A 17,753-nucleotide genomic window follows, 5' to 3' on the forward strand; every position below is an offset into this window, starting at 1 on the left:
CACGCCTCTATAGTTTAGTTTTGGCCTTCCTGTTTACTTGTTTAGGCTGTTTATTCTAATCCCACCTAGCCTAGCCTATTGTTTCTAATCATGCTTGCATGAAATTCTCCCTTTATACTATCTGGCTTATTCAACCCTCACTCACTCGCCACTGAGGAAGGACTAGTGTTGTCCGAAAGCTCTGGTTCTATTTCTGGCTGTTTACTTACGTTTACTTTTTAGCTGTTGCTTATCATTTGTGCATAATCTGTCTCTTATACACATCTAGATGTGTATAAGAGATAGATTTTTCAGTGGGATTGAGCACTGTTTCACAAAAAATTGAGAATCTATATATATATATATATATATATATATATATATATGGGTGTGTGTGTGTATGCATATATGCGTACATGCATATATGTTTATTTCCTTTTATGTTTTTTGTTGACATATATTTTTTTGTTGCTACATTTTGTAAAGAGTTGTTATTTTGGATGCACCGTTAGGTATTGTCTAACGTGTGCCGCTGTTTATCTACCGCCAAGTCACGCACCAATGAGCAAAATAAGCAGAAGCTAATTCTTCGTTTTCTCATAATCAGTCAAATAAGTGCACCACAATTTGTGGCAATTGAGAGGTCGAGATTAAAGCCTGCTATTCAAGTGAAGTCACGTGTACCAAAACACCAAACCACGCCATACTTCCACATACACTGATCACAAATAATGACATTTCCTCCATTATAAAATGGTTATCATGTCCATTAATACTATTATTAAGTTCTCATACAAAAAAATCTACAATAAGCACAATAACATGGGAATGACATAATGATAATGCAAAAATTGGAATGATATAATCCAAATATAATAGGCCAATTATTAATAGTCCTAGAGGCCTAATCATGGAGTTATAATTATTTTTAGGCTCCACGGCCTAATAAGTACCGGTAAATTGCGGCTGACAGAGCCGGAAAATCTTCACATTAGTAGTAATAAGCCTAACAATAGGTCTAATGACAGTAACATTAACATTTTAATAATCAAATTTATTATCATATTAGGTGTATGTTAACCTTATCACGTTACTTTCATTTTACCACAAGTAGTAGTAACTAAATGTCGGCTGCTTTGGAGTTGCAGTTGGCATCAGGAGTGTTGACATAGGATGGTACAAGGGTCTGGGAAAGTGAGGGAAACAACTACGAAATACTAAAGTGGTTTAACCAGGGAACAGTGAATTCAACTATTTGCAATTTTCTGCTCAACAATTGAGGGGAGGAGGCACAGTTTTCGTGATGGGAGACTAGATAATTATGTCTAATACAAAATATCGAGAATCGTGTTTAGTATTCAAGCTATAATTTTATATCCACACACACTTATACTGAGACTTACAGGCATATAAGAAAGTATAATACATACTCCAAGTATTGAAATACACGCCATCGTGTTGGGATTCAATATTTCGACATTAATTTATGTCATCATGATGACATATAAATTAATGTCGAAATATTGGCGTGTATTTCAATACTTGGAGTATGTATTATACTTTCTTATCTGAGATTAATCAGTGGACCTTTCGGTTTTTACAGGCATAAGGTTTCGATAAAAAATAATATGCCATGCAGAAATTCATACCTGCATGACAGGCAAAACTGAGGCTATTACACCGTTATTAATCAATAGAGCATTCATTACCTTTTTGACAAGGAATCCTTCTTTCAACTTCGCTGTCATGAATATGGAGACAATCAACACGTCGGAAATAAAAAGTAGCGATGTCAAAAATACAAGAACAACATACGTTATAACAATTACCAATGCTTCTGTGTTACCGCTGCTAACTGGACCGTGGAAATGGTCGTTAACAAATACTTCATATGGTATCAAAAAGGATGTTGCGACCAATATAACCGCTGACTTCCTGGTTCAACACTGGGTATTGATTTTTTATCGCACAATGAATTTGGCGGCGCTCTTTATATTATTGTTGTTGTTGATGGTGAATTGAGGTCAAGAGAACTATTTGTGCTGTGACAAAAGGTATTGTCTGGACGAAATTTGGAAAACCCCCAAGAAACCATTGAGTTATTCTTAAAAGTATAAACATTTAATAAGACCAGTGAACTGTTCCCTGATAAGACACACCACATCAAATTAATTGTTTTCGCTCATTTTAAGTTTTTGCAAAGCATTGTAGTTTATTGTGATATGGCCTTCTCTACAACTGCTACGAAGCATTGGAACTCCTCCCAAATGATTTTAATAATAATAATAATAATAATAATAATAATAATAATAATAATAATAATAATAATAATATTAATAATAATAATAATAATATTAATAATAATAATAATAATAATAATAATAATAATAATAATAATAATAATAATAATAATAATAATAATAATAATAATAATAATAATAATAATAATAATAATAATAAATAATAATACACATTTTTAAAGCGCCTATTAAAGCAAACAAAACTGGCTTGTCACCGGCGCTGGAGGATGTTAGAAAGAAGTTGAACTATTTGAAGAGGAAGGATTTAAGAGTAGATTTTACCACCGGGCCCCTACATGATATATTTTATCTATTTTGTAAAAATTATACCAAAAAGCAAGGTTACTATACAAACTATTAGGCCTATAATTATCAAAACGTTCTTTATGAAAGAATAATTTTTAATGTAATTTAATTAAAAATGTCCTTTACTGTCAACAATAAACCTTAATTTAGAAGTACATTTCTGTTGCAATCAGTTGCTGGGTTTTGCAATTTGTCACAGATTGACTGGAATAACAGTGAGATTGGACGGCTATATTTACTTACTTATTTGAACATCGACAATTTCGTTACAGTTGCATTCGTCGATTGACGGTGCATTCAAAGACAACAAAAAACATTAAAAACATAGACCTAACCATTCAAATTAAATTAATACCAAAAAGCACAGCACTACATACATTCTAAAGATGCAATTTTTCCGTAACTTCAGTATCATAAATACAAAACAATTTTAAAAAGTGTTGTAATACTTAATTAAGTCAAATGAATTGAAGCATAAACAAGAAACAGGATACACATACTGCACACATACACATGGTACCGGTACAGTACATCACATGCAGTCACACTATACCCACCAGAAAAAAAAAGCAAAGCACACGTATGGAATACATACACACATCTACCCACAGCACATTGGTCAATACATATCTAATTAATTAAGACAAATTTGAAAAAAATATCAATATTTTTTTAAATAATTAGTATAACTAACTATATCGCAGTAGTTTCTTGCAATATTTTTCTTTTACTTTGACATTTTGACAGTGTTTTTTTTTAAAGCTTTATATCTCTTAGATATATTTTTTATGCTTTATTTTATTATTTTTTTTTAATTAAATCAAACTACTGACCTTCTTAATGACATAACACAACATGCTTTTTAATCCTGCCATCAACAAGGGTTTTTGTAATCGTTTTTAAGAAGTTGAAAATGATATGGTCTATAAAAAGATTAGGCCTATTTCAATTTATGTAATAGGCCGAGGCATACTTTAAAGGACACGAAAATTCTAATTATGTCCTCATGATTATTACATAACAAGTTGCATCAATTTCCCATATTTATGAGTTCAAAAGATAACAACAACAACAATAATGATAGGCCTAATAATAGTAATAAAAATAGGCCTAATAATAATAATGATAATAATAATAATAATTGTAATTATTATAATAATTATGATGATTGTAAAAGCATGATAATGATAATTATTGTTATTGCTGTTGATGATTATAATAATAATTACAACAATGATGCAGCTTTTCATTGTATTTTTTTTTATTGTGTTCGACTTTTTATGTTTTTTATTTTAACGTTTTTAAAAGTCTGATGATTATGTGTTGTAGGTCTACAGTAGACCTACTGTTGTATAGTATCGTATTTTAATGTTTTTAAAGTTTTTTCGAGCAAAACATTTTCTTCTTTTGGAGACAATAATAAAGGGTTTTTTTCTGATTTCTGATGTTACCGTTTATTTTTTGTGTGTACTCTTACTAAATTGTCTGTAGCTTACCCTTTTTTATGATTTTAGCCATTCTCTCTATAATTTCTATTTATTCGGAAAATCTGGCATAAGGCTAAGTCCTCAGAAAACTACACTCTGCCAAAACTAGAAAATCATTTGCTTAATAGTACAGGGGTGTATCCAGGATTTTTTCTGGGTGGGTCGTCATCATAATTTTTGGACCTTTTAGAGGGAGACAGGAAAATCGATCATTACAGCGCCACCAGCTTCAAGCGGATGCAGGCTCAGTTTTTTATTCAAATTATTATTCAGTTATTTAAAATTATAGAAACATTAAACATTTTTTAAAAAATGAAAATATACAATCCAAATAATTTATTTTAAAAAAGTTATATAAAAAAGTACAATTACACACATTTGGAATTCCAAAGTTAGATTAAACTGATTTCAGAGGGCAGTAATGCAAACTAATTGGAAAGTTATTAACTGCTAAAAATGTAAAGCATTTGTAAAATATACTGGACTGTCGGGGATTTACATGAGTATTATTAATTATGATTGTGATTATACTATTGCATCGAGTTATCTTGTGGAAAAAACGGAAAGTAAATGAAATTAAAATAATGAGTCGTCTACCTGTCAGTTGTGGTCCCGAGAGTGATAAGTCGTTCATTGTTAGTAGATGGGCCGCTATCAACTGGCTTTGGGATACGGATACACAATTATGTTAAAAGATAGTCTCTCATTATTTATTCTTTTTCACTTTCTTATATACAGTATTGTATTTGTGTTGTTTGTACGAAGCATTGCAAATTTATGTATATTTTATATGGACCAATAAAAGTTTTTTTACTTGAATCTTGAATCAGGGTGGGGAGAAGAGAACAATGAAGTGGAACCAGCTCTATCGTCGCTCTAACCAAAAGAAACGCCCTCTCTTGGTTCTTCTGTCGAAAGGAGGTGAGGCTCCTGGGTTAACGTGCGAGAGGGGTAAGTCGGCCCTTTTTAATATGTTACACATGTATTACAAAGAGAAACTCTGTCCATGGAGGTATAAAATTATTTAATTTTATTATTATTTTATACCTCCATGATCTACTCTAAGCGCGTCTCTTTGATGTTAGGCATATTACTATGCTATTAGGCATAGCATAAGCCCTAGCTAGGCTATGCCGATGGCAGGCCCATGGCATGTGTAGGCCCTAGAGTAGTAGTAGTAGTGTGCGTGTGCCTAGGCCTTGGTCCGAGGTCGGCTTGGGACTTATATTTATTATGGCCTAGGTATGCACTAGCCTAGAGACTAGGCGCCGGGGCTAGTCATGGCCTAGAAAGAACCAGAACCACCAGCTCGTTTAGATACAATACTTTACAGTAGTAGTACTTAAAAATTGGAATTACAATTTTTTTTTTTTTTTTTTATCAGTTCAGTTTATTACATTTATTTATTTATTTATTTTTTTTTTAAATGTAGGGAGAGGGGCATTTTTAAAAAAATATTTTTAAGCGGAAATAAATCTAGAATGGGAGCATATAGGGATTGTATGTCATATTTTTAACCTTTTAACACTATGACAAAACATATTAATAACCAAAAAGTGAAAGAACAAGCTCACAAATCACTTGTCTGATCAATTTTGGAATACGGAAGTGTTGTTTGGGATCCCCACACAGACGTTCTTAATAGAAAAGATTCAACGCCGTGCTGCTAGGTTCACCCTTAAACAGATACGAACGTACAGCTAGTGTCAATGCCATGATCCATGAACTATCATGGAAAACTCTGACTGAAAGGTGCCAACTTGCAAGATTAGCAATGTTCTACCATACAAAATCCACAATAATCTTGTCACAATTGATATGAGCAAATACTTAATCTCAAAAAATTATACAGATCTCGTGCAGAAAACAGCCAGGCATACCTGTATAGTATTCCTCACTCAAGTCGGGACTTTCGCAAGATGTTATTCTTTCCTCGGACATCTAGGGAATGGAACATAATAGCAGAATCTACTGTCAAAGCACCAACTATTGAAGTTTTTAAGGGGGCCCTTGTTTTGAATAAATAAAATAATAAAACAAACATAGTGGTATAGTGTAGGCCTATAACATTCAAAATAACAGTTAAACACAATCAATTATTTTGATTGATTTGTACTGTTTATATTAATTAGTCAACTTTATTTGAAATTTTGTTTTGTTATCGATGTTGCAAGTGATACAGACAAAAATGCATGTGACCTCATTTATTATGGTGAATGTGGCTAGCTGAGAAGACCAATCTGCCAAGAAGTTTAACCTAACCTGTTACTTAAGAAAACACAGTACAATATACACCGCTGAATGATGAAGTTGCAGCCAAATAGTATTTGAGTCAAACGAAATGTAGCCGCAGAAGGCACTGTGTGCGTTCCATAATCCGATCCGCGACAACGATCACAGTGCGCGACGTTATTTTGTAACATGTAACATACAGTACCTATTTATTGTCACTTTTTGTCACACTAGGAAAATGAGACCTTATTGAGACTTAGGACTAGGAATGATAGTCTTTGTGTGGCCAGCTCTTTTGGCAGACAATATTTCAATCTTTCAATCTTTAATATTTAAATTTATTTGCTAAACTTAAACCTTAATTTTAGTCCTGTGGTTAATGTACCATTACTTGCCTACCGTAAAACCTCAAATTGAAGCCTACTGAGCTTAATCTCGAGATGAAGCCCATCTGGAATTGAAGCCCCCCTTTTTAGTTTGCAAAATTAGCCTCAAAAAGAAGCCCATGGGCTTTTCAAGATATCACTGGCTTCTTTTCAAGATATTACAGTCACATACACTGTACATGAATTTAAAAAAAAAAAAAAAAATTAAATAGAAGCTTGGTTTATACAGTAGTTTAAGTGATTTAATGCCAGTTAAATTCACTCCATGATACTTACAAATTCACAAAATTTACAGTATTTTGTAAAGAAGCCCTCCTCTTTACTTTGCAAAAGTAGTCTCAAAAAGAAGGCCATCTTGAAAAGAAGCCCATCCAAAGTTCGCAAAGAAAAGAAGCTGCCCAGGGCTTCAATTTGAGGTTTTACGGTCTACCATACATGCCAAGTTTGAGAGAAGGCTGGCTTGAGATTTTGCCATGGATGGGACTTCAATAGGCGTGGGTCCAGGGCCAGCCTAGTGGCAGGAAATTGTTTTGCCTCGATGGCCTGTTGTGCACTCAAGGCGCTCAAACATCACAATGATTTCTTCTGATGTTTTGAGTCAAAATAGGCCTGAAAATAATACGAATATGTGGGCCTTGCCCAAAATATATAAAATTACTGTAGTACGTTATTTGGGATGAGAGGCGTGAAAGCGGGAGAAATTTATGTGGTTGGCGGGAGGACTTAAGATGGGGTTAAAAAGCTGCAGTCCCTGCCAGATGCTGGCGACTTGGTAAAGCGTTTTTTTGTTGTTTTTTTTGCTGTATTTGCATTTGCATAGGACATACCCGTACTCGCGCGAATAAGTGCCCCGTTTGAATAAGCGCCCCTCTCGAAGAAGTGCTTAACATAAAAAAATTTCTTAAGCGCCCTGTTTGAATAAGCACCCCTCCCAATTTTGAAAGCACCCTCTCAACAATATCATGTGTTCTCTTTTTTTTTTGCAAGCCACTATCAATCAATCCTGGGACTGGTTGGCATGATTTGAGCTGCAGAGTGATTCACATTTTCTTCTTATGTCATTTTCAAAATGAGGATATTTCTCCTGGACAGATGAGAGTTCTCTGGACAGTATCTTTCCAACTTTCCTCTCTTATCTAGGCAAAGTCTTACTTCTCTTTTTCTTTTCCCTACAATTTGCACCTTTAGCACATTCTCGTCTGAATTTCCAGCCCTGCAGTGATCCTGCTAATCTCAATCGGCAGATGGCCAACAAGCTTTCCACTACCACCTCTAATTTCATCTGCTTTGTGTAAATACTCACAGCATTCTTGTCATGAACCATGCTGCTCTCTGGACGATTATTTTTCTGCACCAGAACCATTCGTAATCTTACGTTTCCAGATGTCCTTATGTAATCATTTTTTTTTCATTAAAAAAGAGCTCCTTGAATTTTCCAAGTTTCCATAAGAATCCCCCAGTTCATCTATTTCCATAAGCGCCCCCTCAATTTCAACTCTGTTTTCATAATTGCCCTGTTTGAATAAGTGCCCTGTTTGAATAAGCTCCTCTCAAAACGCACAAAAAATATTTTAAGAACCCGGGCGCTTATTTGTGCATGTACAGGCCTACCCATTTTTGGGAATTTTTTTTTTGCAAACCTACTAGCAACCCAACACAAAAGTTAAGCGACCCACTTTTTGGTAGCGTGGCTCTATTAAGCAATTAGTAGAGCTCTGCATAGTACATTATAGGAAAATTATTATACGAAGGTTAGATTTAATGCTTGAAAAAATTTCCTGAGGGCCTGCAAGGCCCGAAGAATATTTTTGAATGCATTAAATCTAACCTAAGTATAATCATTTTCCATTTAGTGTACGATGCATGCTCTACTAATTGCTTTATAAGTCAATCGCCGTCTTTTAATTTTAGTTTTTTATAACCAACTGTTGTAGCAGTCATCGGTTGCTATAGTGATATGATCAGTATATGTGTGCGTATTTACATTTAGCTGTGCGTATGCTGATTTTTGCTCCTGCAGTACGCGTTTATTAACTACACATCGGATACGATGAATAACTATTGTGTTAAAAAGAACTTTGATAGAATTTCCTCAAAGAAAAAAACGTTTCAGAATTTGAGAGAGAATACAGTCACTGACGTCCTTTTTGGTTTTTGACAGGTAAAATCGTGCGATGATTGCATAACTAGGCTAGGCTATGGCCTAGTAGTATTAGGAGGCGGCCTCCTGCCTGGCCATAGGCCTACATCTGAATTTGTTCCTTGAGTCTTTAAAATAGGTCTAGAATATTCCTATTAAACGTTCAGTTTGTTGTGTTTATGAGGGTCCATTGATTCAATGAATTCCTTAATTGTTCATACTTAATATTGTATTTGAAGTAACTTTCTTCGGGTTCTAATTAGTGGATGCTGGGGAATAGGCAAATAACATTGGGAGTTACAATGATGACGTCGCGATTGACTTATAACGCATTTTATCTTAAGGTTTTTCCCTCACCTCATTGGACATCTGCTAAGTGAAAAATTACATTCATTAGTAACCACCTCATCATCACCGTTATCAATCTACCACCCCTTACCCAATCATCAAGCACCCTACCCCAATGTCAGTACTAAGTTGGTACTCCTCGTTGCTGGAGTTAACACAGCAATGCATCTCAGATATTTAGGCACTTTACTCAGATGCTAATTGAGTCTTGAATCTTTCTATTAATTCAGATGTAAAATACGAAGTTCTGAGATGAAGTCACGCTTATAGAGTACCACAGTCGTGTCGTCATGACACCATTCATTTCGCCTGAATGACTTCATAGGCTTTCTGTAATAGGCATTTTAAAATCTAATATTTTACCATCAAAATGTAATAAAAACACAAAAGCTCGCATTATATTAGTTATCGAACACATATTAAATCATCATTTAAAATTTACAAAGAAAAAGTAAGATACAGCATCTTAATAATTACGTTAGAAATTGGGATCAGTGGTTTGTCGGTGGAGAAAATGACGTTGGGTTGAACGCATTTTCAACAATAGCAACGGAGTAGTATCATGTGGTGTCGTGACTTAACACTGTAGTACTCTATTTGCCCACGGAAAAGTTGTCTATTTTTTATTCTTAAAAAAAATACTGCTTGCATTCTAAAATGAAAACTGGCGCAGCTACAAAAATTATTCTTTCCCGGATCGGGGATTGAATACCGAGACCCCTATACCCAAGAACGTAGTGTTACGATATACAATCTTACCCAGTGGTGACACCAGCTGAGGTGGAGGTTTTGTGGGGCACCTTGTTGGACAGGCCTGAACCCCTGACGCCATGACGGGGTCGTCGGATCAAAAATAATAATTTTCCTATGAAAATTAACATTATTTTCATTGCCAGTCACTAACATTGTGGTCTAAAAGCATGATTTGAGTCATAGTAATTGCCATAAAAACTTGCCCTATGAACCCTACCAGAGATTTTTTATTCCGGGACCCTCACCAAGACTGCAGTTGGCCCCTTAACTTGGAACCCCTGTCGGACCCCTGTCAGCAAATATATGGATCAATTGCTGATCTTACCCAGTGCACCAGACGATTTTAGACTGAACATGTTGTAGCGCAGCTTCTCAAGGAAAATTGAAACATGTGGAACTGGCTTTGGACGGACCACATCCATCTTAAGTGGGGTAGTTGAAATGTAGAAGGCAGCAGGATTAGAATATAGTAATGAAATAATAATAAATGCATAGCGCATCACTAATGTATCTACAGTGTGCGTTGCACATTATTACCCCCAGGCATCGGGGACCCTTGGTTTTTTTTAACTACTTATTTCTGGGAGAGAAGTTGTCATTCTATTGTATTGATTGACCTACATTTTACCTTTAATGTCCTACTCTATGAAGCTTCTATTTAACAGCATTTGAGGAAGTACTATAAGTCAAAACTATTATACACAATACGGTATTTTTTTTTTTTTTTTGGCATTTTTTTTAATTTTTATTTTTGTATGCATTTTGTTCTCATGTTTTTGTCTAGTGAGCCATACACTACCTATTTTTAAAAATCCATGTTGATGACAAGAATTTAAGAATTAGATAATTGAATTGAACAAAGTGTCTAGAATTAATTGTTCCAAAGTCTTTACAGCTTTCATATCTTTGACTCAGACTCGTGTCTGTAATTTATGACCTACTTAAAACCACAGGTGAAATGTACGAAAAATATGGTATGAAATATGGATTTTAAAAAAAATATTTAAATACATTGGAAAAGGGGCGTAACCACACTTTTTCCCACCTTTCCCCCCCCCCCCAGTTTTTAAATATTCAGAATTTTGTATCTCATTTAACCATTCCTGTGTCTTGGAAAATTTAATTTTCCTGGCATTAAAACAGATATACATGGTCTATTCAATTTTTTTTTAAAGAGTAAATGGCTCATATGTAGTATGGCATCAACATCTATCAAAACAGATGATGTGAGTAATGAGCAAGATCTACCTGCTGTAAAGGAAAGCCGACAACATAAGCAGTGTCTTCAGCGTCTAAGATTTGCTTGTAAAGAAAGTAAGTACTTCAGGACAGATTGATGTACATACCATAAATTCTCGTTCATAATATGTATGATATTTTTTATGAAGCAAGAAATTTAGTTGTTTTAGAGGGGGGCATGCTCTCTCCCTCACCTTCCACATACAAATAAAACAAAGACCTACAAATAAAACGACATACAAATGGTAAGAATTTGAACAAGCAAATAACTATAGGTACACTGCAACACATACATCTGTCCCTGTGTTACCAATGTTTGATAGCTATTGAATCTGTCATTGTGTCAAATTCATTTTAGAAAATTTGGATAACAACTAAAAAAAGGTTTGTTTTTTTACCACACTAATTCCATTATTACACATCAACATTCCCATAGGACCTCTACCAATTATCTAATTTATTTTGAAGTTTAATTACATAAATACAGTTCCTTCTAGGTGTCTTGCCACTGTGTTTAATAACATGTACTAGTGTAATAAAGAGTTATTGATATTGAATGCTGATCAAATCTGCTTATCATTTCAGGTCCTTTTGTAAAGTTCATGTTCAAGGTCATGGAAGAAAATGGATGGTGAGCCATTCTTGCATTCCCGTAAATTGAACTTTTTATGATATAATAAATTTATACATTTATTGTTTCTTCTATGACTATTTCTACAAATCAGTAAATCAACTTCATAGTCTGAACTCTGCATGCCCATTATCAAAGGTCAGTTGATATAAACATTTAACAGACACATATTGTTTACGTCGATTGACCTTCGATATGGGCATGTGCAGTTCAAACTCCGAAGTGGCTTATTTTAGCACAAATATTATCCTCCTGCAGTAATCATCTATCATCCATTCAGCAGAAATCTACTGTTTTCCATACTAAATCTCATAATGAGGCACAACCCCCAAAAATAATTAGAAAGCAAGCATCTTAACCATTTGCCTGGGACAATACATCTTTAGCATTTATTATTGTGTTTTATCGATCATTGTAAGTTAAGGGGAATGTTTTATCACACTGTTTTAGTATGGTATAAATTTTTGTACTTTTAACAATTCTTTATTTTTTTCATGTAGTCCAGTGAACATATCAAGAAATATATCATGTGAGAAATGTCCAGAGGGAAGCATAATTAATGGAGGATTTGATCCATCAAATGGACAGATTGTTCTCTGCGAAAACAGAGCTCCATCTCAACGTGTTGTTAGCACTCTACTTACACACGAACTCATTCACGCCTTTGACTTTTGTCGAGCCCACGTAGAATGGAACAACCTGAGGCATGTTGCTTGCACAGAGGTGCGATTTTTTTTCTCATCTTGATAACTTAACACGTGTTTGTTGTTAAACATATATGTTATTACTTCGCCATGCAAACCTTCAAACAATACTTAACACATGTTTAAAAAAACTAGCTGTTTTCCAGCTTCAGACAATCTTCTTAAGATTTACTTCAATCTAAAATACATTTCGGAAGCAGAGGGAGGTAGTCATCCAACAATGAATGAAGTAAAATTCACGAATGAATGAAGGAAATAAAATCATGAATATTAAATAGCAATTTTTATCTGTGAGGGTAACATTACACAGTTTGTATACAGTTATATAGGCGGGGATGCGATATTCTTGGGTAATACTTTTTTCCCAGAGTCTGCATTAATTTGGCAAGCACAGGAAAGTATTCAAAACAACCGCATCGCGTACAGTACCAAGTGTAATGATCGTTAAAATGTTATTACCTAATTGATATTTATGAGGTATAGTAATAACTACTACTAATATCTAAAAATGTAGGCTACATTGATTGGATTAATAGAGGGATTTAGCGATGGGTGTAACATGACCTAACTTGGGTGTTGGATATAAACAATCCACTGACACAGTGGTGTTTTACATGGAGATTTCTATTACGGCCATCCCTTGTTTATTGCTGTAAAGATCATCATAATTCCCAATAAACTGTATCAAATGTTTTGCTAATGCTGTAAACATTGAGATTTTTCTACAAATGTTAGGCCTTGGCCCCTGCACATCTACAGCATGGTTAGGTATGCATGATGGTCTTCGACCCACGAACTACGCTGCGATGTTAGGGCCAGCTAAGGTTTATGAAGGATCACTTGAATATCAAAGCATACAATCCATCCAAGGAGAACGCAGGAAAAGTAAATAAACACTATTTTGAACAATCGTATTACCTGTCCTAGCCATTTATTTCTCACGTAACAGTGGGTGGTGGTTTTCGCAATCATAACGTTACCTTTTCCTATGTTATCACACTTAATGTTTTTCATGTATACCCAAGTTAGGTCATGTGACCGCCTGTAAACAATCATCGGTAAGTCCCTCTATTGTTCATTGAAATTGTTTACTTACAGATCCGTGCTGCTAGTCTTAGTGGAGACTGTTCATTCTTCAATCAAAATCTATACAGCAGAAAGTTTGGCTTTATGAAGCATCATCAGGTACATTGTCAGAAAAGAGCCATGAAAAGATCTTAACTTTCATTATCAAAATTAGTTAAACGGTAGTTTGAAAAACTCATATTGGAAGTTTGACACCATGTCACAGGTGGGCAAAGTGCAGCCCGACAGTGATTTTATTGCGGCCTGCAAAAATAGATTAATAACCCTATGGCCTGATACCGATCATCTGAAGAAAATAATATTAGAACTGAGCATAAGGTGGTATAAAGCAGTCCCTCACTTTGGACTTCCGGCCCATTTTATGCTACCCAGATTTGTATACTTTGTATACTTGAAACATGTGGTAGCCTACTTGGCCTTTTTTACCCATAAATTGAAATGTTAAGTTTCTGTGTACAGCACATACCAATGGCGCCAAATAAGGCACAATCACTTATAAGCTCTGTTCCTAGTATCACATTTTATTTGACACATTTGTGTGATTTGCCTTTATAAGGACATCTCTTTCTATTATTAAACATCTATAACCTTTTATTGGTCAGTCATCTATCTTCCACTTGTTCAACCACATTTTGAATATTTGTATCACTGTATAGTCGAAATGTTTTGACAATGATGTTGATAAATTGGGTAAACTCAAACAAACATGGAGCAAGGTTAATTTTTAAATGCTTATTTACTAACACCTTCAAAAGAACTTGGTTGGTTAAATCTTAGTTGTAAATTTCGACCTGAAAAGATCAAAGTCTTAAAGTCTTATTTTAAACTTGTTGAAGAAAACTATTCTGATTTACACAAGAAATAATACCAAATCACTTTCCCCTGAAAAATGTTAGTAAGACTATTACAAACATTCTTTAAATGGCAATCAAATCCAAAGACAACTTTAAATATTTTTAAAAGAAACTTAAAGGCATAGATCTTTAATTTTTGTAATTGTATTTTTTATACTGCATTGTTTTTTTAACTTAGTATTTAAATTTTAACTTTGTTCCCTGGGCACCAATTAAGGCCAGTCTTTTGATATTGTTGATAAATAAAATAAATAAATAAATGAGCATAATGATGTCATATTACTGCCAAACATCGGAAAAATACAAGTATTTGAAACTTGACGTCAATCACGTCTCATTCAATCATTTCTTGCATTTATATGGTGCCATTAAACCATGTCCATTACTGTATTTCAGAAATGTGTGCAGGAACGCGCAATGAAGTCAGTGATGTCGGTCCGTGATATACCTAAAGAAGAAGTCCAAAAGACAATAGATGATGTATGGGATATATGTTTTAATGACCATGAACCATTTGATAAAATACCAAGGAATAAAGAGGATGTTCAACGTATGGCGCGCCAAAGATACAACTATGATTTATGACAAAGGCTTTGGTTTTCAAAATATTTTAGAAATGGGAAAAAAAATATTTCTTGAAATTTATGAAGGTTGTGTGCATGGCGAGTATCAATAGTAGCTCTCAATGCAAAGTGGAGGGAGGTAGTCCCAATCATTCACAAAAACCGAAATAAAACCATTTTGTATTTGTTTTACTATACCTCATAACTGTGTGTCTACATAACTATTTCTGGCTTAAATTAAACAGTCCGCATACAACTATTGTGGGTAGCATTTTTTCCCCATGTACACATAAATCCTGCATATGCAGGTGGAATTAACCAATGAAATGTTATTACCTAATTCAGCGTTCCGCAAACTTTTTACTTTACGGCCTATTTACGATTCCAGGCTCCAAGCCGCAGCCCAGCTGCGCCAGGGACCAGCATACCAAATCCTGGCAAGAACTTTTGATCATGAAGCATCCGTGTATATACAATATTTTGATGACATTATCTGTTCTCTCAGTGATAAAATTTTATTGTATACAATATAAAATATTATTTTATTAAATAAATAATACCGTACATTTTTGTTTCTCCCCCCCCCCCCGGACAATTGTTGATTGTTTTTTTTCTTTCTACCATAATTCAACCAATCAGCCACACACGTCATAGCAGGGCCATAGCCACGAGAAGTGAAATGGTCAGGTTGCGAGCGAAGCCCCCTAGCCCCATGATTGGGGCTAGGGGGCCAACAATGGCCTCAGGTTGGGGTTCCGGGACCATTAAACTGTAATATTATTGTAAACCATTAAACTGTAATATTATAAATATTAAGCCATTAAACTGTAATATTATTAACTAAGACCAATCAACACACATAACATAAAACATGTACATCCCAAATTATTATGTTTAATCTTTCCTCGCCGGTGCTTGCATAAAATGTGATTTGGATCTAACATGATGATATTGATAAACAATCAAAATTCTCTGTACAATATTATGCTAAAAATTTACAGCGTTGACTTCCTTATGTTGTGGTCATATTAGACTGTAATATTATTATTAAAGAAGTCCATTCAACAAACAACATAAAACATATAGGCCTACATATCAAAGTTCTTAGGTTAAAGTTCTCATGTCGACATGCATAAAACGTAATTTCCTAAAATTTGGATATCTGCGATTGACAGACAAATTCTCTATACTATATATACTAATTTAACGAGTGGACTCCTTGATTTAAGGAAATATATATGTATATTGAGATACGCAAAATTTAGTAGGTTAGAAGTTTAAAGGAGAGGACTTCCTTATGTTGTGGTCATATTAGGCTGTAATAATATGACTATCATTAAAAACCATTCAACATAAAACATAGCAAAATTATTAAGTTAAACTTTCTACTTCGGTGCATGAATATAACGCCATTTTGGGATAGGCCTATATGAGATTTACATAACATTTGAATATGTACTAAATATAAAATCTTAAATATTTTACATTTTAATCAGTGATCTATCAGAAATACGGGGATTGGTTATACAAAAGCCTTCAGAACAACCCCTGCAATACCAAAACTGGGATCCAACAAGCAGTGAATATTCCATTTTGATTTAGTGTAGATGTTTTATACATATTTATATTTTATTAGAATTCTTTTTATTTTGTATGATTCATATGTTATATTTTCCACAGACAGATAAATGAATGCCTGAACTGATATTTTATGGGTTTCATATTACTTTCTATACAAAACAGATATCATAAATCATCTATTGTCCGACTGTGTGCATTGAACATTTGACGACGACAATATCTCCAAATTCCAAACTGTAACTTAGGCTATGGGCCTCGCTTGACACTTCACATCGAAGAGCCTGTTAATTAATCTTGCACAGCTTCCTCCTCATCATCATCATCTTCTTCATCATCATTATTAATTGTCCATAGCAAAGTAGGGAAAAACTATGAATTCAGAGTGTATTCAATAATAGACTTCTCATAATGCACGAAGTGTATTTCAAAGCATCTAGAAAACAAAAACTTTTCGAATATCTAAAAATTTATCTTCCAGCCAAAAAACAAGCTAGCTCTCTACTCATGACCCTCCCAATATGGGAACCCATCTGTGCGATAGCCAGGGTAAACTCTGGATCCGCACTTGACATGTATTTAATGCTTAAAAAGGTATATTTACAATACAGTATATTCATTTATAGAAAATAATGTTGCATACTAGAACTATCAGGAATATATACAGATAAAGGCACCGCTTATAACTCAAATAGCACGCATCATCTGGCACTTTAGCGGCTTGTGCGTGCGACGCATTCGCTGTAACAATGAAGCGGCTTTATTAAAAACTATTTTCTCCATGATGAAACATCTCTTTTTTTTCAATTTCAAGACGGATTCCCGGCTCTCCAAAAATGTTTCAAATAGTTTGCGGAACGTCAACCTAATTAATATTTATGAGGTATAGTAGTGAAACAATTCACTGAATATTTTTATGTCTTCTACAACATTAATAAACTAACCCGTCCAGCTTGAATGATTGGCACCATAGTCTGTGTACTTTTGACAAGTTTTTAAAAACTTCTGATGTAAATATCTTAAATGATATTAAAATGATATAATTAATAATAGAACAACCTCAAAATTACTAATAAATTTTTTGATAATGTATGTTGTCACATTCATTGATTTTCTTTGTTTTACGCTATGTAAATTCATTTGTAATATTGTCAACCTGTATAATTA

At 34.1% G+C, this 17,753-nt stretch overlaps 2 protein-coding genes across 3 annotated transcripts in view; one reads left to right on the forward strand and one right to left on the reverse strand.

Annotated features, from left to right (window-relative positions):
- Positions 1-1,911, reverse strand: part of LOC117114425 (pleckstrin-2-like) — a 22,562-nt gene extending 20,651 nt beyond the window's left edge. The window contains exon 1 of the mRNA XM_033258087.1: positions 1,689-1,911. Coding sequence (XP_033113978.1) covers positions 1,689-1,727 — 39 coding nt within the window. The 5' untranslated portion in view covers positions 1,728-1,911. The remainder of the gene's footprint in view (positions 1-1,688) is intronic.
- A 2,991-nt stretch (positions 1,912-4,902) lies between these two features.
- Positions 4,903-15,383, forward strand: LOC117114426 (mitochondrial inner membrane protease ATP23 homolog). Of its 2 annotated transcripts, none has more exons than XM_033258089.1 (6): positions 4,903-5,023; positions 11,107-11,245; positions 11,756-11,801; positions 12,302-12,524; positions 13,604-13,690; positions 14,842-15,383. In XM_033258089.1, the coding sequence occupies exons 2-6, from the start codon at positions 11,128-11,130 to the stop codon at positions 15,028-15,030; spliced, it is 663 nt and encodes a 220-aa protein (XP_033113980.1). In that variant the 5' UTR covers positions 4,903-5,023; positions 11,107-11,127; the 3' UTR covers positions 15,031-15,383. The 2 variants fall into 2 exon arrangements, with proteins under 2 accessions (XP_033113980.1, XP_033113979.1); XM_033258088.1 differs by having other exon boundaries at positions 4,995-5,084.
- The last annotated feature ends 2,370 nt before the right edge of the window (positions 15,384-17,753 follow it).

This window comes from Anneissia japonica, unplaced genomic scaffold (assembly GCF_011630105.1).
Source record: "Anneissia japonica isolate Jap-2015-1 unplaced genomic scaffold, ASM1163010v1 scaffold3845_len455572_cov173, whole genome shotgun sequence".
Classification (NCBI taxonomy): domain Eukaryota; kingdom Metazoa; phylum Echinodermata; class Crinoidea; order Comatulida; family Comatulidae; genus Anneissia; species Anneissia japonica.

Coding starts and splice junctions, on each gene's coding strand:
- LOC117114426 (XM_033258088.1), top strand. Junction 12,525..13,603: donor GGCATGTTGCTTGCACAGAG/GTGCGATTTTTT, acceptor GTTTACTTACAG/ATCCGTGCTGCTAGTCTTAG. Junction 13,691..14,841: donor GCTTTATGAAGCATCATCAG/GTACATTGTCAG, acceptor ACTGTATTTCAG/AAATGTGTGCAGGAACGCGC.